This window comes from Schistocerca nitens, chromosome 2 (genome assembly GCF_023898315.1).
Source record: "Schistocerca nitens isolate TAMUIC-IGC-003100 chromosome 2, iqSchNite1.1, whole genome shotgun sequence".
Taxonomy (NCBI): domain Eukaryota; kingdom Metazoa; phylum Arthropoda; class Insecta; order Orthoptera; family Acrididae; genus Schistocerca; species Schistocerca nitens.
Window position 1 is genome coordinate 457,041,979 of NC_064615.1, and position 19,813 is coordinate 457,061,791.

Here is a 19,813-nt window from a genome sequence, read left to right on the forward strand (position 1 = left end):
TCAAAAATGGTTCAAATGGCTCTGAGCACTATGCGACTTAACTTCTGAGGTCATCAGTCGCCTAGAGCTTACAACTAATTAAACCTAACTAACCTAAGGACGTCACACACATCCATGCCCGAGGCAGGATTCGAACCTGCGACCGTAGCGGTCGCTCGGCTCCAGATTGTAGCGCCTAGAACCGCACGGCCACTCCGGCCGGCTATGTTTTTGTATTTGCATCTTTTGTATAAACAGTAAAAGGTGAATGTGGAAAAATGTCTCAGTTCTATGGAAGCACTAGATGATTGAGGCCTAAAATAAACTGAAGAGTAACATTGGACACAAATTCTACGAACATGAAAGAGAAGATCTGATAAGACCTAAATAAATAATTTGATTTTTTCTTAATTCCCAATCTTCTAATTTAATAGATTTCATTCTCATACATATTATACAATGGGAAACATTACCATTAATATTTCAGCTGTCATTAAAAATTTAATCACAAAGGGATGATAGGCAGGTTTCATTCCCTCTATTAGGTGAAGAGCTTGTCTCCTGCATTTCACCCTTCTTGCTCAACACTGAAATTTCAGTTTCCACAAAATACAAGTTATCCTATTACACTGAAATTAACAGAGTTTTGTTATTAATTATACTGAAAACTGAAATCCAAGATGGAATAACAACAGTATTTTGAAAGGGATGGATTGCTACTCACCATATAGAGAAGATGTTGAGTCGCAAACAGGCACAACAAAATGATTGCTATACATTTAAGCTTTTATTCAGAAGGCTTTCTTCTGAAATATAAAATACAGTCACACAAGCACAACTTATACACACAGGACCACTGTCTCTGGCTACTGTGGCCAGAGACAGTAGTCATGTGTGTGCAAGTTGCGCTTGTCTGAATGTGTGTGTGTTTTCTATTTTGGAAGAAGGCCTTTTGGCCAGAAGCTTAAATGTATATCAGTCTTTTCATTGTGCCTGTCTGCATCCAAATGCCTCCTCTATATGGTGAGTGCATTTGTGCATTTCATAATGATGTTATAATGAAACACGTCTTGTATTGTTGTTTGTTGTTACATTTCTCTACACTTGATAACTGCTGAGGGCCACTGTAACATTTCTTCTTGTGGCTCAGTCATTTCTGATATCACAAGTTCATTGTGCAAAAACCATGAATATAGGATGTAATATAAGGAGTTTAAGTGGCAGAATAAAAAATTAGAACATCACTGGTTACAAAAATTGTGATATATCTTCACAGTACCACAGTGTAGAAAACTTCAGTCAAGGTCTTAAGCCACTCACAATACTGAAATATATTTCACCAAGCTGTGAGATATTCCGTTTCCAATCCCTCCATGTAATTCAGTTTGTTACAAAAATAATTATATATACTTTCTTTTTATACAAAAATTAATATTTATTAAAAGTTTTACCAAATAAACTGTAATAACAAATGTTTTCATATATTGAAGATATAAAAACAGTTCATCCTTTACATTTTACCTTTACATCACAGATGATCTATTTACAGTTTGACATTAGGAAAAAAAAGTGCTTTATTCAAGAGTGCAAGCATCCTCATTTCAAGAGTTACACTACACTGAGAGCAGTGTATATAGTAATGGCAATATTTTTTTAAATCTTATACTGACATAATCTGGCACATAGCAAACACCATTTATTGCTGAAACATATTCTGAATAGACTTTAGTATGCAAAGAATTAGGGCCAAATACAATAGTATTTGTGTTTCTATTATAGCCCTCTCGAAAAGGTCGCACTGTGATCTATGTGGCATGACTTTGGACACACTTCAATTCATTCAGACTTCTTGAATGTCAGTGCAGTTTTATATAGATCACTGTACAAATGTTTTGTATTACATTGTCTCAGAAGTGAGGCAGATTTGTTTTTCTACTTTTAAAAATACTCAGGCTTCCCATATTGTCAAGCTACGAAATATATAATTTGTAAATGTAGGAAGATCTTATACTGGTTTCTTACTTTTTTTATTCTAGGAATGTAACTTTCACCTCTCTAACCTCTATGGAGAGCTTGTAAAATCTAAAATATTTTCCAAAAAAGCTCGATTGTACTTCTATTGTAAAATGTTTTTAAGGAAAACAACATTTTGAATAGCTTCTGAAAAACTTTAAAAAACAAGTCCAACTTAAAGTAGCAAAAATATTTCCAGGTACAACAGATGTGGCAACAATTAACTCTTTGTACAAGGCATCCTCCAATTTATGTACATTAACATCTGCCTCTACATCAGAGGCAGCAGGTTTAATAAAGTGTTAGCATCATTGTTTATTTACAATTGGCACATTATAAATGTTAGAGAGGTTCAAATGTGTCATCTTTTTGCCAGTGTAATACATATTTGCAATGGATAAAAAACATTTTTGGAAAGAACGATCCATAAAGATGTATCATTGGAACAATTGTGTTTATATAGCACATCTTTTACAACCTCTAACCGGGCCCTAAGCTGTTAAGAGCCAAATTTTTAGTCTTGATGCTTGAGTGTTGTAAAAACTAAAATAAAAAAAGACTGCATGAGTAACTTAAATAATCTCAATATTCACACAGAAGAAAAAGCACAGAACAAAGCTCTTCAGCTTAAATGTACTGTGTTCCCATTGCCAGATAACAGATATTTTCTGGGGCAGGCTATGTTTGTGGTGGTGCTGGTAATATATGACAAAATAGTGAAGAGGGTCGTTGCTACTCACCATATAATGGAGATGCTGGGTTGCAGATAGGCACAACAAAAAGACTGTAAGAAAGTGAGCTTTTGGCCAACAAAGCCTTTGTCGAAAATAAACAACATACACACACACATTCAAGCAAATGCAACTCACAAACACATGATCACAGTCTCTGGCTGCTGATGCCAAGACTCTGGCCTCAGCAGCCAGAGACTGTGGTCATGTGTCTGTGGTCATGTGTTTGTGAGTTGCATTTGCTTGAATGTGTGTGTGTGTATGTTGTCTATTTTCGACAAAGGCCTTGTTGGCCAAAAGCTCACTTTCTTACAGTCTTTTTGTTGTGCCTATCTGCGATGCAGCATCTCCACTATTTGGTGAGTAGCAACTATGCTTTTCATGATATTGTTACATTCCATCCAGGAGTATCCATTGTTTAATATATGACAAACAAATACAGCAGAATTGTAGGAACTTTAAGCAGTTTGCGAGCCATAATGAGATAAATTATCTTAATGCAATCAGAAATACAGTGAATGAATGAAGGTATTCACATACTTCAACTGATGTAATATCTTTAGTAAAACCACAAGAGAAAATATTTAAATTTTAATTATAAGTGATCATGGTTTGTGCCAATAACCCATAACATTAATGCAAAAAGTTATAATAATCTTTAATTAGTTTGGAGGCATTTTTGAATGCTTCATACGGGTGATGATACAAATTTAAAATACAATATTTTATAAAATAATATTGTACAATATCTCTAGTGGATCAGTGAATATCTAAAAAGTGCTTTCCAGTGGTTGCAGATACCCAGATCAACAGTCTGTTAGCATAAAGTTCCGAGATTCATTAAAAACCAAGAGAATAAGTAGCTTGAAAGTATTTCGACACATTCATCAGCATTACTAAAAATACCAAAAGAAATGATAAAATAATTATTACTCTTTATTATGTAGTTTGTCTATAATCATCACAGTTTTTACACAGTTGTCTAGAATGTGCATTGATCTCAAAGGAATGTGAACACAATTTTTTTTCAATTAAAAGGAAATGGTGTGGATAAACCTAATCTATGGTTACATTAATTCATTCACTGCATTTAGTATTCAGCAATGGGCAGTTCATGTTTGCTCCAAAGCTGACTGTGACCATTGAGACAATTACATTCAAATGAAAGCTGAATTTACCACAAAGGTAATTCAATGCAACTTTTCAATAAATGTGGCAATAAATGTATGTTGAGTGTAATATACGCTGAGCATAAATTTCAGAAGTGGTAAGCATTGTAAAGTAAATGCCCAAAAAGTAATCATATTTTTAAAGACAAGGAGAAAGTATTTAATTGTAAAGGAAACAATTTATTATAACATTTTACAAATAAATAATCACAGTTCATGGTACTCTGTTCTCTCTCTCTCTCTCTCTCTCTCTCTCTCTCTCTCTCTCTCTCATACACACACACACTCACTCACACTCACTCACTCACTGTAATATCCACTCATACGTGTGGATTCACATACATGTGCAAACATATCTCCACAGAGTAAAAATAATATTGTTTCCAATACTGAATACTGTAAAAACGCCCTCAAAGTAACAGCTTTTACATATTTTTGATAGTTTGAAATCACTTTTCTAGTTTCTCTTCAGTCATCTAATTCAGTGTTTCAATAGAGAAATGAAACATTAAGTGAGAAGTGCCTCACTTTACGACTGTCTTATAGTGCACTAAATTTATGTCTTTTTCATTTATATTGATCCATTGTCACTTTGTCAAACATTCACTCAGTCTCCCAGTATTTTGCTGGTATGTTTTTGACAATTGTGTCCCAGTGAACATCAATCACACTAGAACCACATGTACTACAGTAGTACATAGTGGCATCTGATGTTTAAAGCTGCATGATGTGTGAAGCCCCCTATACACTTATTAATGAAGGTAGGTTTCACCTTTAATGTGCTTTAGAGCTTTGTTGTTTCATTCTCCACAACAGCATCTCCTTCCACTGTCTTTCTGTATGCCTGAAAAACAATTATGTTGAAAATTATGTATTGACAGAAATGATTTTTTACGTCATGTCATAAGGAATAGATCCATTGTGACAACCATTCACCTACAGTTAATTAATTTGAGACACATGTAACAGCAAAGAATATTCCACTAGCTCCCAAGAAAACTACCACACTTTTAAAGTTAAAATACTCTCACATGTACAACAACATATCTGCTGTGACAAAGCTTGCTTTGTGAGCAGCTCCCCTGGAATCTGAGGGTGACGGAACACAATAAATTTAGTAGCTGTCACTGTTAGTCCCTCTCTGGGACTTCTTTGCTCCCCCACCTCCCACTTTCATTTACATGGGCAACTGCTCATAAACAGCAGGTCATTGTCACTGCAGACAGTTGTGTACATCTGTTTGTATCTTTGGGACAGACATCAATCAACTACAGGTGAGAAGTTGCCTTTTCTCATTATTGTTATATATTGTTTCCAAAAATATCTTCTTACCAAAGAATTTCTTACATAAATATGGCACTCGCTATGTGCCACTATTTTATAAGTGAAAGATATGATTTTGTGAAAGGTATAAATTTCATAACAATTGTAGGTTATTATAACATTAACTCTTTCTTGCAACTACTATTTTAAAACTAAAAATTACTTAATTGTGAAAGGCAGATGATGTGTGAAATTATTCATATTTTAGGGTCTCTTTTTACTGATAATAAATTCACTTTACAAAGTAAAAAGTGCAAGTGACAGAAGAGAAATGTTACTTAACAGCTTCTGATACATGAACAACTGGTATATGGTTGGTCGAAACAGCCCAGCTCTGAGTGATGTTGTATCAGATGATGTTCTTCTTCGGTACCACACATTGTCAATTATGTTATGTGCAAATAAATTGATAAGCAATAAAGGCTAGCCAGCTGGATAGACTCCAGTGTAAAACTTTAAACTTGCTCACTGAAAAGACTGTTATATTTTAACATTATTATCTCACAACACTATTTTCTGTGATTTTACTGTCATGCAGTATTCTATAATTGATTTTATAACAAATCAGTAAAATGTAAAACGTGTTATTATTTCTCACCTGCTGTGCTACTAAGAAGAGATTCTCAGCCATAATCTTCCCAGTCTCTTGAACAAGCTTGTAGAAATAACCATCAGGATTCTGCAATAGCTTGTATGGGTGATCATACTCCTGTAAATTGATATAAAACCAATAAAAGTTCACACATATTTTAAATATAGATTTGATATAAATTACATACAGAATTCATTATTTCACCATGTTTTGTAGATCTCATCATAAAGAAAAATTTTCGGGGATGTCGAACCCATCATTGTACAAAGTAACAGAAGACACGTAACTTTTACAATCTTAATTTGTACGCTGCATTAATAATAATAATCTGTTGCTTCATTAACTAATAAAATTTGTGTTCTTGCCACTAATATGTAAGAAAGTAAGTTAGAAGGAAAACTACTAATTTGAAAAAAGCAGGTGCCTTCTCATAATTATTAAATAGCTGCTGTTGATCGTCTGTTAGTACTTCAATATTTACTTGATTACAGTGATATTTTCTCAGAGATAATAGTTACCTACATTTTCAATAACAGAGACCTGCTCTCAATATACTACTACTTGATATGCAATTAATAGAGTGTTTTCAACCCTTGAAACTAGATAAACAGATAATTTTTAGGAGTCATCAATGAGGTATGTTTTCAATTTATTTTCAGTTGGTTATGAGTTCCAGTTTGTCTCTTTTTTTAGGTGGGAGAACTTGAAGAACTTTGCACAAGAGTACTAGTACCTTATCCCACTGTGAACCTTAGGCAAAGAAGCAAAGTCTACATGAAAATTTATTTGTGTTGTGCAGATCACAGTTCAGCTAAACTGCTGATGTGCAACAAATACCATTAAGGACTAAATGTTCTGGGAAGTGATAGAATTCCAATATCTTTTAAAATGACTTTGCAAGATTGGCATTTGTTTATTTTACACAATGTTTTTACTACACTGTTCTGTTGAATAAATACATTTACAACAGGTACACTGCCCCAGAAGATAATTCCAAAAGACAATAAGGAGTGAAAGTATCCAGATTAAGCTAATACCCTTGTCTTCAAGTCAACACAATAAGAGATATTTGTAAGAGCAAAATACACTGGACTGAGCTTCTGCATTAGTTTATCTGTCTGTTGACTCCAGCTCAACTTTAGCAGAGCAAGCTGGGACCCATTCCCATTTATTTTGTTATTTGCCTCCTCAAATGGTGTTTTTTTTTTGTTTTTGTTTTCCTAATTATCATTAGTGTTAGTGAGAAAAACATGCCATAAGGTAAAACTGTCATTCTGTAATTCTGACTAAAAGACCAGACTCAGCTTTGCTAAATTACATTAGTTAGAAGAATTTCCTAATTAATTTGAACCATTTCAAGTAACTAGTTTTGCTAAGGCTCAGTTCAGTTAACTAACACTAATTATTTCCTATTCCAGTCACATTGCTGACATGTAAACAGATGTACTTACTATATTACTGATAAAGTTGGGAAAATTACCCATAGAAATCCTTAAAGTATTCATGTAGCCAATTTCCAAAAAATGATAGGAACATCTGCATTTAATTAGTTTCTGGGTAATTAACACTTTTATGTATAGTATTGTTTATTTAGCTATTCCTGCAGTTTTTGTTATCAAGAAGGCTTATTTCAGTCAAAACTCTTATTGTAACATAATGTTCAAACCAAAACCAATTTTTCTGCACAGTTTAATTAATTTGAGATGTAAAATTCTAATTGTAAATTATTGAAATTATGTACTTGACAATGTGAAACTTTAGTATGTCCATTATAATTATCCGGGCTGTTATGCCATGGTCGGTTGATGAATGGACATGATATTTCCGGCCGTTAAAGTCTACATTTTAGTATCAGAAACTTTAGTAACCATTTTTGTGAAACTAGCAATGGGCCTGAAGCTATTTTGAAGTCAGTCTGTTCCAAGATTTCGAGTGTGGAACCTGTGTCAGTCAAAACAGCCATAATGTACTTATGCAATAATGTGTTTAACTTAATGTGAATTACAACTGTTAACATATGCATATTATCTTGAATATGAAAGACAGTCAAGCCTAGATTCCAAGCGTTTAACCCATGTCAATCTGAACTGTAATAATGGAATGGTGCAATGATGTGTTGTTGTGAATAAGAAGATGGAAAATGAAGTAGGACAATTAATTATGACTGCTGATTGACCTTAAGTGGCACATGTATTGTTCATCTGAGTGAGACTGTTGTTGGTCATTTAGGTTATACTGCACAGTAACTATTGTTGTGTAATGAGGAGGTGCACTATGTGGATACCTGGTAAATGAGACTTAATTATGTAACTAAGACACAGACTGGCCATATAACTAATTCTGTGAGGGGTGTCTGACATTTATGGAAGTAAAACATCTGAAACCAAATGTGTGTGTGAGTTGACCACATTATTGGCTGTATGCACCCATATTTACAACCAATTTTTTGCCATGATCACTGCCACTGAAGAAGTACAAGCTGATTCATGACCAGGTATGTTACAAACTTGCTATCCAGTTGGATGCCCCACAATTTTACAGTTTTTAAAGTATGGATGTTAATGTCTGTGACTGTGCTTACTGTGCTAACTGGTCATTTTTGCTTGTTTGGAATGATTTTTTGTTGCTTAATACCTCCATGCTCCTTCCCCTCCCCCCCCCCCCCCCACCTACTCTCTCTCCATTCCGCTCTTCCCCATCTCCTTTTTCTCCTAGTCCTTAATTATTCTTCTCAATTCATTTCTCTTCCTCTTAATCCATCTTTACTTCCCACTTGATCCTCATCATCTTTGGACAGAGATGGTACAGTGATTACCAATGTACTACTTTGACATCCCATTCTCCCTGACACCTCCACCATCATTTTTGTCTCTCCTTGGCCTCACAACAAATAAGTCTCTCTAATCTTGGAGTCTGGGTGACCTGCACTTTGTTTCTAACCTTCCCCAACATAATCTTTTATCCTCCCTGGGGAGTATAAAAGCTAAGCTAGTTTATTGTACTTATTTGTGTCTGTTAGCAGTCCTATGAATTTCACTGTCTGAAGATAAGTCCTGGCTGCCATTCACAATTTTGTAGTTTGAACAGATGGAAATCATTATTGCACATTTCCTGTTGCTTATCCACCACAGTTATATATGCAGCAGCTGAAGAAACATACAGAGCGTACATTATAAACAGATGCTTTAGGTCACAAAAATTCATTTGTTATAATTTCAGAAACTGACTGTGACAGACTGCCTGGACAGAATTTTACACTCTGCCGGAAACAAAAATTAGTACACCTCTTTTAGAGGTTTCCAATACACTCAATATGCATTGTTACAACAGTATGTGTGGAGTACATGAAATGATTACATTTACAGATCATTAGCAAGTGTTTCTGAGGTAACGAGTACCAAACAATGCTGAAACATGCATATTAATACGTGATATAGCCTCCATGGGCAGCAATGCAGGTGCTGACTCTGGAATCCAGTCGATCATACAGATGGCGAATACTATCTTGGGGTACATCATGCCACACGTGCTCAAACTGTTGACGTAATTCCATAAGAGTTGTTGGTCTTTACACAACCACTGCTCTCAGCCCCTTGCCTCATGGCTCATATCCCTGTAAGATACCTAGATGCAAGACGTGATCTATCCTCCAACCACCATTTACTCCAGTCCAGCCACGAACATCACCTATCCCATCAAAGACAGGGCTACCTGTGAAATGAGTCATGTTATCTACAAGCTAAGCTGCAAGCATTGTGCTGCATTCTACGTTGACATGACAACCAACAAGTTGTCTGTCCACATGAATGGCCACTGACAACCTGTGGCCAAAAAACAACTGGACCACCCTGTTGCTGAGCACACCAACCCACATGACATTCTTCATTGCAGTGACTGCTTCAAAGTCTGTGTGATCTGGATCCTTCCCACCGACACCACCTTTTCTGAATTGTGCAGGTGGGAACTCTCCTTGCAACATATCCTATGTTCCCATAACCCTCGTGGTCTCAACCTTCATTAGTCATTGTCCTTACCCATCTAGCTCGTTCCCTGTTCCATCCCAGCACTATACAGCCCTCTGTTCTACCAACACTCCCAGGTTTTTAACTTCTCTCATTTTCCACTATCCCTTCTCTCCCCCACCCTCTCTGTAACCTCCTCACTGCACCTTGCTGTCCTACCTTCTCTCCACCTCGTCCCTGTGCATGTTTCCACTAGAAGTACCTTACAATCCCCCACCCCGTCCCAGCTATCCCTCCCCCTCCCCGACCCAGCCTCTTCCTTATCCCCACCCAGTTGCCTCTCCCATCATGCACTGCTGCTCGTAGTCTGGCTTCAGCTGCCAGAGACGTGGTCATGTGTGTGAGAGTTGTGCTTGCCTGACTCTGTGTGTGTGTGTGTGTGTGTGTGTGTGTGTGAGAGAGAGAGAGAGAGAGAGAGAGAGAGAGAGAGAGAGAGAGAGAGAGAGAGTAACTTCTTGTCCCATCATATCCCATATGCACTTTATTGGAGACAAGCCCAGAGATCATGTTGGCCAAGGAAGTTGCTGCACATTCTGCAGAGCAAGTAGAGTCTCACAAGCAGTGTGTGGGGGAGCGTTATCCTGTTGGAATAACACATCACATTCCTGGTGCAAGAAAGGTAAAAGACCCATCTAATAACAGTCTGCATGTACCAAGTGCTGGTTAACGTCCCCTCCAGAAAAAGCAAAGGTGAATGAGAGTTGTTGCATCCCGACCATAAGACCCGAGGTGGTGCCAATGTGTCTTGGACAAACACACTCTATGAGACAGCACTCACCAGGTCTACATTGTATGACAACCATTGCTTGCATGGTGGAAGAATTTGATTTCATCACTGAAGACCATAGCATGCCATTCCATCTTCCAAGTGATTCTCTGATGGCAGTATTTGGGCTGTGCACATTGATGTTGTGATGTGAGTGGAAGACAGCTAGAGATGTGCTCATAGTCCCACTGCTAATAAACAGTTTGCAACAGTTCACGTTGAAATGTCTGGGCTCACAAGTCATTTTATCTATATTGTGGTAGCAATGTTGGTGGACAGCACTGAAAGCATTATCAGTACATCTACTGTCATATGCCATCATCAAGTCAAAATTGACATTGTCTTTCAAGGTGTACTAATTTATTTTTCTGGCAGCGTATGCAGTGCTTTAGCACTGGAGTCTCCACTTTCATATTTAACTTACATTTGGTATTGAAGTAGATATAGATATGTTCCTTCTTTTCCCTTCTGTTACTACAGTTTAAGCAGTTATTACAGTTAATCAAAAGACCTGGATGACATGTAAATTATGACTGAAAGTTGAAGCTTGTTTCTCATATTTCAAATGGCATGCCAGATGTGATACAGACACAAAAATGGATTAGGACAGATTGGGTTTTAAGCTTTCATTCTCCTTCAGAAGGAAAGGAAATCTAGACATATAGCCTAACACTGTATCGTGACTCTTGATTCTGCTGTGTATCCATATGTTTAATGGCCTCCTATCAGGAGAAAAATAAGTTTGGAATACAGCAGCGTAACCACTTTATTACTACTGAGGACTTTCTTTTGATAGTGAATGGTGGACTGTCCTCTCAGATTGAAGTGAAGTGTTTATTTTACAACAGTGAGCTAAAAGCATATAATGCAGTGTTCAGTTATTAACATCATACATTTCTCTTAAGGGCTATTGTTTTTTCATCATGTGCCTACTCTTTGGTACTGTTTGTGACAAAAAAAAAAAAAAAAAAAAAAAAAAAAACAAAAAAAAAAATGGAAAGCAAAATGACCATAGTACATATGAAGTACAGAACCATAAAACTATATTCCAGAACATTTGTATATATACAGTACTTTGTAACACAATCCAAATTTCGCAAGTGGTGCACTAAGTTGACGTAAAAATCTTAGACAAACTTCCACTCAGGACCTTCTTTTGAAGGTGAATGGAGGTATCTGTCTTCTCATATGCAGGTGAAATATTTTTTGTATACCCATTGTTAATCACATGTTAAAAAATAATATGTAAAATTATTGGACCTTGCTCATTTGTGTAACACATGATCCCTTAGTGGAACGTACAGTGTATCTTGATAGTGCAAGTTTATATCCAGCTACTATTTCCAGAATGATATATCCATCACTGTTGCATATAATTATAATAAAAAATGTTGGTTCCATAAATTTATATAAAACACAAGCTTTATAAAGAACACAAGTTTTATTTCAAAGAATCCTTGAGCATTTTTGTTACACTTTTTCATCTGCTGTCTTTGCCTTTAAGAACCATAATAGCATGCCTCTCATGAATATGTTCAATCTTTCCTGTTGCGTCTATATGTTGTCAAAGTACCCTTACAGCCAATTGTTCTTTCATTGATACAATATATTTTGTAAATCGTGCTTCATCTCCTGTATTTTTCTTTCCAATTGCTCCAGAAGGTTAGCACATTACATGTAAGTTATTCTACCCATCATTAGATAATCCAATAATCCTTGAAAACACTGACCATAACCCTTCTGGTAAATTTAGTGGTTTTGCCTTTTTTGTGCTGGGCCATCAGTTTTCATCCACCATTTAGATTGATATTTTGTTTCTGGAGTGAGGTTGAGGACTCATGTCTCACCCTCAATAACAAACTGACACACAAAATCAGTTGGATTATTGTAAAAATTTTTGAAAAATTGGCTTTTCTCTTTGCTTTTAGTTTTTGCTCAACAAATATAGTACCAATTTTCTTTATGTAACATTTACCACACTCTTCCTACTAATAGGCATCTGGTGGTAATTATTTCATATGCCTTTACTCATCAGTTGTACTGTAACATGGTTTCACTTTCATAATGTTTATTTACATCTGTTATTTTAGTACTGGGACAATCTTCATGTGGATCTTAAAGACAATACAGTCATACCTCACTTCTTAATTAACAATTGAATGTTGGATTAATTTTTATTGACAATGGAACTGTCCAAAATAAAAAAATGTGGGTTCTAGTTTACCCATATGAATGGAACATACTCAACGCAACTACTTAAAATTTTCATATAAACAGTACTAGTCTAAGTTAACGTTTGAGTCAGGTTACTACACCATATGTATCAATAAAACAATTTTTTTTATTTTAATACAGTATCTGTACCAGATTGAGAAATTATGCCCTTGCTCTCATACATATTACATCTGTCTGTTTAATAATGTAACAGCCTTTTAAGTGGTTTTGTTAATGAATGGTTCAATTTGATGTAGGAAACAGCCCAAGTTGCAAGATTCAGTTTTTTTTTATTTAAATGATGACTGCTTTCAAGTTACCTGAACCAAGTTCCAAATCATCCAAGTAGACAAAATAGTATATCCCAAAATACCATGCAAACCATGTTGAGATTGTATGTACAAGTGTATAACAGTTAAGTTTTTTTTTGTATGTACAATCTGAATATGGTTTGCAGGCTATTACAGAATGTACTACTTTGTCAGTTTGGGTGATGTTTTGAAAATGGAATCAGGTAACCAACAACTAGTCTTCAATTGAATAAAAAACTGACTCTTGCTACTTTAGCTGTTTTCTACATCAAATTGCTTAACACAAGTTGTTGTCCCATTATAAACCCAGCATGCTGGAAATCCATCCATAAATGAATCAATACTTTAAATGATTTACTGATGTATAACATAATCCACTTACCACCATTGTTCCTGCATCCATTACAAGGACTCTGTCAGAATCCATAATTGTGTTCAGCCTGTGTGCTATGGTAAGAACTGTACAGTCGTTAAATTTTTTACGTATGGTTTCTTGGATAAGGGCATCAGTCCTGAAAATAATAAGCACTATTAAAAGAACACTGACATATAATGTTTGCTAGTCCATTTAATCTATTTCATGTATGTTAGGACATGTTCAAATTTGTTTCTGCTTCCATTTGTTTAGACAAGGAACATTGACATATAATTCTTGCTAGTCCTTTTAATTTATTTATGTATTTGAAATTTGTTTCTGCTTCCATTTGTTTAGACACATCTAAAAGAATGCTACAACACTTTGAAACAGTGTTCACATATGTTAATAATACTTATAAATGAAAATTGCCTATTACAAATAAAAACTGTTAATAAGAGGTAACTTGTTATTCAGCCAGTGGCCTCTAGAAACAAATATATGTACATCAAAAATTTTCATTTATAAGTATTACAAGAATCACAATCAGTGTGTATCATTTCCTTCTTTCAGTAGATCTTTCCACATATTCAATAATTTGTTTTTGTCATAGCACTTTAAATGTTCCACACTGCTCATGTCTTGCAGAAATGGTCTAAACATTGTTGACAATTCAGATTTCACATTTGTTTGGGGTAGTGTTGAAAAATGTGGTAGCCTTTTGCACAATTCATTCTATAAAAAATACTGTACTCTTCCTACTGATGTAAATCTGAAATCAATTTTAAACATCAGTCATCCTGTGCTACATCATGCTCATTCCTAATCATTTTTGTTCATATCACACTCTAACTAGGTAAAAGTTTGAGAGCAATCATCTCACTCCTTGCATTCCATTGTTAGGCCCAGTGAAATATTTCTAAATGGAGCAGCATGTGCATTAGGCATTGCAAATAATTTAAATCAACCAAAAATGTTTGTAATTTATTGGACAAATAAAAATACTGATAGATGCATGTACATAAACACACGTAAAATTTCAGAAAAGTCACTAGTTTTTGAGCTGCTGTTGCTTTTACAATTTAAGTACAGACTCTGTGACACATTGCCACAGATTCTGGCCGATGACTGAGGAAAAATTATTTCATAAGACAATTTCATTTAATTTGATCCAAGGGATAAAGTACTTTCCATTTGTCTTTGTACTTCAATTATTTCACTTGTGTTTCATTCTTTCTTCATCCCATAGCCTTATTAGCTTCATTTAATTAATTTCAGGGTCAAGGTATGGTATTAACATCACTGATAAGTGAAAACACTTAAAATGGAAGTGTAAAATTGCTTCCACTAGTATAGATGATGTCTCTAATTCATCATTATTACAAAAGCAATAATAGTGTGGTGTGTATGAAAGACCAAGGCATAAAATACATTGTATCACCTATATTGGAGGCCGTATAATAACACTGTAGAAAAAAGAGGGAGAAGGACAAGAAGAAGAACAAGGAGAAAGAAGAAGGCTTGGAATGTTGGATGAAATTAGAAATAGAAAAATTGGCCAGCACATTAAGGCAGGAGCAGAAGCAAGTGAACAGTGTCCATGTGATACTTGCCGTAAGACAGATTACATCAATGGGAGTGACAAGACATCCTACAAAACATTACTAAATGCCTCTGATAACTACCTAGAACTGATAGTTCAGAAGATCGCTCATGGAAGAAAAATGTTAGACCTAATGACAACAAATAAACGTGACATCTTTGAGGGTGTCCATATTGAAACTGATATCAGTGACTGTGAGACAGTTGTGGCAACAATGATTATGAAAATTGGGCACCTAAACCAATTAGGAAGAAGACACAGTTAGTAAGTCAGATAAAGAAACAGTGCTGTTGCATCTTGAAGAGGAATGCAAAAGATTTACATCTGGGTAGGAGTGTGTAGAGGAGCTGAGGTTCTCGTTCTGGAAACAAGATAGATATGTATCTAGTGCAACAGTTCATGATAAGGGGGATCCTCCATTTTATACAGACTCTCTAAAGAAACAGCAACTTCTGCATTATAGATGTAAAAGACTAGGGCTATTGATAGAGAGATGCTGAATTAAACATGTTTGACTATCAAGAGGGCAAGCATGAAAGACGAGGACCAACTGAGGTAGGCAGCTCTGGCGCAGATCGCACATGCTTGAATATTAAGCTCGTCATGATAAGTAGTTAATTCTATAATAACTGTCAGTTGAGTTCATATCACACCATAACGAAGTTAATTATAGTATTTTTTATATTATCTATTGAAGGTTTCACTCATATCAAAGTATTCCTCAAAAAGGGCAGGTTTCCGCTTACTTTAGACGTAGGTTTACATACAAATTTAAGACATTTCTTTAAGTATTAAGTGAAAATTTAGGTTACTTTCATTACACATACATTTAGTAGTACTGTATCTACTCGGGGAATTAAAGATTTTAAGTTCTATCTTTTATTTCCTTTCAAAACGCATAAAGTACGTATCGCGCATACACAATCTTAGGCCTAATTTTTCGGGTATACAAGTTTTGATTTTTAACGTCAGTTTAACTGCATTACGTTACTATATTAATAGTGTACACATATATTTGTGTTCCACGTAATTTTAGTGGCTTTTGTGATCTGTAGTTAATAGAATATTATTGTCATTGCCTAGATAAATTTTGTAAAAAATATTATAAACAACCACGAGTGAGAAGTGTTTGAGCTGCCGTAGGAAAGTCAGTTCTGGGGTTCTGTGCAGCTGTTGTGGCAGATGGTTACATTGAGGTGAATGTAGTGGCGTGGGAATCGGTGAAGTAAATGGGTCTCTTCCATGGTATTGCAGATTATGTTCAAGGGATAGGAAAATAGCGGAATAGGAAGGGAAGATTAGAGCCCTTCAGGCTGAACTCGATAGTGCTAGGGAGGAACTGATGAGGTGAAGGGGGGAGGAGGGTGAAGACAGGTGGGAAGTGGTATCAAGGAACAGGGGGCCACAGAAAGAGAACAGTATCAGACAGTTTCATCATTGACACAAACAATAGATTTACCTTGCTACCTCAGTCAGCTAATGAAGAGCTTCAAGTAGATGTAAGTGTAGTCAGCACTCAACAGACTTTCACCAGGAAACCAACTGTTGCAAAAAAAGTAGAAAGTAGGAGGAAAGTTCTGTTGTTAGGTAGTAGCCATGGAAGAGGTGTGGCCCAGATTTTGCTGGAAAAATTAGGTGACAGGTAGCAGATCACAAGTATTTTCAAGCTCAGTGTCTGTCTTAACCAAGGGATAGAGGATGTAGGATCATTGTGCAATGGTTTTACAAAGCAGGATCATGTTGTGCTAGTGGGTGGAGCAGGAAACAGTATTGATAGGGATCAGGGCTACAATATTGAGTGTGACCTGGTAAAAATAGCATCTGCAACGAACCATGCAAATGTTGGTTTGGTTCCTGCTTTCATGCGGTATGTCCAGCCCCAATTGAACAGCTCTGTCAAGAGGGTCATGATGGAGCTAGATCAGCTGCTTCGGGTGGCTACTTTGTCAACCATATGTTTGGTTCCTGTTGATGGTATTGGTAGGTGGGACTTCACAAGACATGGCCTGCATCTCAATACGAAAGGGATGGGTAAACTGGCTGGAATGATAGCAAAATCTTTAGGGGGGGGGGGGGGGGCACCGAAACTCATGGGAGTACTTTTTTAGGCTAAGATCAGTATCCAGTTGTCCTACATTGATTGAAAGTACGCTTAATGAGAAGTTCAGCCAGGCAGATACTAGTGATGTGAAAATATCACAAGATTCTCATAACAGTACAGTGAAAAATAATATTAGTATGTCACAAGATTCACATAAAAGCACAGTAAAAAATAATTTTAATATATTGCAACAGAATATCAGGGTTTAAAAAACAAAGTAGATGAGCTTCTTGTTTGTACAGAAGATTTAGAAACTGAGGGTGGAATAGATGTACTATGCCTGTCTGAACATCATATAGTCACAGGTATGGAAATGGTAAATGTAGGTGGATATAAGCTTTCAGAAGATGTAAGTAGAGACACTACGGAGAGAGGAGGAGTTGCCATATATGTTAAAATCAGTCATAGCATGAAAAATTTGGAAACTAAAAAATTTTGCGTGAGCAACACATAGAAGCATGTGCATGTGAGCTTAAACTAAATAAAGGCACTTTTATAATTGTAGCCGTGTATAGGTCCCCATTGGCAAATTTTCAACTATTTTTGAAAAACTTGGATTCTTTGTTGTGCTACCTGTCAGACAAAGGAAAGCAAATTATTGTTTGTGGGAATTTTAATGTAGATTTTCTGAAAGAGCCAGATAGAAAGCTTGACCTTGAAGTATTACTTGATTCTTTCAATTTGACATCAGTTATTGATTTTCCTACCTGGGTGGAACAGGAAAGCAGCACACTGATGGATAACGTTTTCATAGACCAAGATAAATTCAGTCAAATAAAATCTTTTCCTGTTAAGAATGCTCTGTCTGATCACGATGCACAGCTAGTTACAATATATGATATAGCTCCATACAGTAATGCAAAATAGTCCTCCAAAATAGTGGTTCAATTAACGATTTAACACTTCAAAATTTTAGGGAAAGCTTGCAACAGTTAGACTGGGATGATGTGTACAGGGAACGTGATGCTAATTTAAAATTTAACCTATTTCATGATACCTTTGTGAGTATATTTGAAAACAGTTTCCCTAAGAAAACAGTGAAATATAATTGTAAGAAACCATGTACAAAGCCATGGTTTACTAAAGGGATAAAAATATCTTGTAAACATAAAAGGTAAATGTATCTTATAGCTAGGAGAAGTAATGATCCCAAAACAATGAAACATTATAAAAACTACTGCACTGTATGACGAAAAGTTATTGAAAAGTCCAGAAGTATGTGCATTATGTCTGAGATTAGCACATCTGATAATAAAATTAAAGCAATTTGGAATACCGTGAAAAGGGAAACAGGGCAACCAGAGCACAGGAAGACTGTATTTCTATCAAACACAACAAAAAGTTTGTTAACAAGACGTCAGAAGTAGAAAACATTTTTAATAATCATTTTTAAGTGTTGTAGAGTAAATAGGTTTCAGCTATTCATTAGAAAATGCAAGGAAATGCATGGAAGAGGCAGTACCTACCCAATTTGATAAAATTGAAACTCAACCCACCACCCCTACTAAAATTAGGGAAATAATAAATTCACTCAAAAGTAAAAGCTCACATGCAATTGATGGCATTTCCAACAGAGTACTAAAAGCTTGTTCCCAACAAATAAGTTGGATTCTCAGCCATATATGTAGTAGCTTACTGAAACAGGGAATTTTTCCGGATAGACTGAAATATGCTATTGTTAAACCATTGCATAAAAAATGGGATAGATCTGACGCTAACAACTGCCACCTGATCTCACTTCTGACAGCTTTATCCAAAATTCTTGAAAAAGTAATGTATTCAAGAGTAGCATCACATATTTGTAAAAATGAGGTACTAACAAAATCTCAATTTGGTTTTCAGAAAGGCTTTTCAACAGAATATGCTACATATGCTTTCACTGATCAACTATTAAATGCAATGAATAACCAAACATCACCCATTGGGATATTTTGTGATCTTTCAAAGGTTTTTGATTGTGTGAATCATGAAATTCTTCTAGATAAGCTTACGTATTGTGGTATGAGTGGGTCAGTGAACAAATGGTTTAATTCATACTTAACTGGAAGAATGCAGAAGGTTGAAATTAACAGTACAGATAGTCTACAAAAACCAGCAGAGTCCTCTAACTGGGGAGGTATCAAGAATGGTGTCCCACAGGGTTCGGTCTTGGGTCCCTTATTGTTCTTAATACATATTAATGACTTGCCACTCTATATTCATGAAGATGCAAAGCTAGTTCTTTTTGCTGATGATACAAGTACAGTAATCACACCCAAGAAGCAAGAATCAGCTGAGGAAATTGCAAATAATATCTTTCAGAAAATTATTAAGTGATTCTCTGCAAATGGACACTCACTAAGTTTTGAGAAAACACAGTTTATACAATTCTGTACAGTAAATGGCATAACACCTTTGATAAATATAGACTATGGACAGAAGTCTGTTGCTAAGGTAGAATACTCAAAATTTCTGGGTGTGTGCATTGGTGAGATATTGAATTGGAAGAAACACATCGATGATCTGCTGAAACGGTTAGGTTCACCTACTTATGCTATTAGGGTTATTGCAAATTTTGGTGATAAACATATCAGTAAATTAGCCTAATATGCCTATTTTCATTTATTGCTTTCATATGGCATCATATTTTGGGGA

The 19,813-nt window shown here is 35.7% G+C and overlaps 1 protein-coding gene across 3 annotated transcripts in view; it reads right to left on the minus strand.

Moving 5' to 3' along the window:
• Window positions 1-3,363: 3,363 nt before the first annotated feature.
• The window catches only part of LOC126236342 (ATP-binding cassette sub-family C member 4-like), a 296,791-nt gene continuing 280,341 nt past the window's right edge, over window positions 3,364-19,813 (minus strand). For all 3 annotated transcript variants that reach the window (XM_049945568.1, XM_049945569.1, XM_049945570.1), the window contains 3 exons: window positions 13,503-13,632; window positions 5,814-5,924; window positions 3,364-4,736 (listed from right to left, as the gene is read on the minus strand). In XM_049945568.1, the coding sequence (XP_049801525.1) occupies window positions 4,677-4,736; window positions 5,814-5,924; window positions 13,503-13,632 (301 nt within the window). In that variant the 3' untranslated portion in view covers window positions 3,364-4,676. The remainder of the gene's footprint in view (window positions 4,737-5,813; window positions 5,925-13,502; window positions 13,633-19,813) is intronic.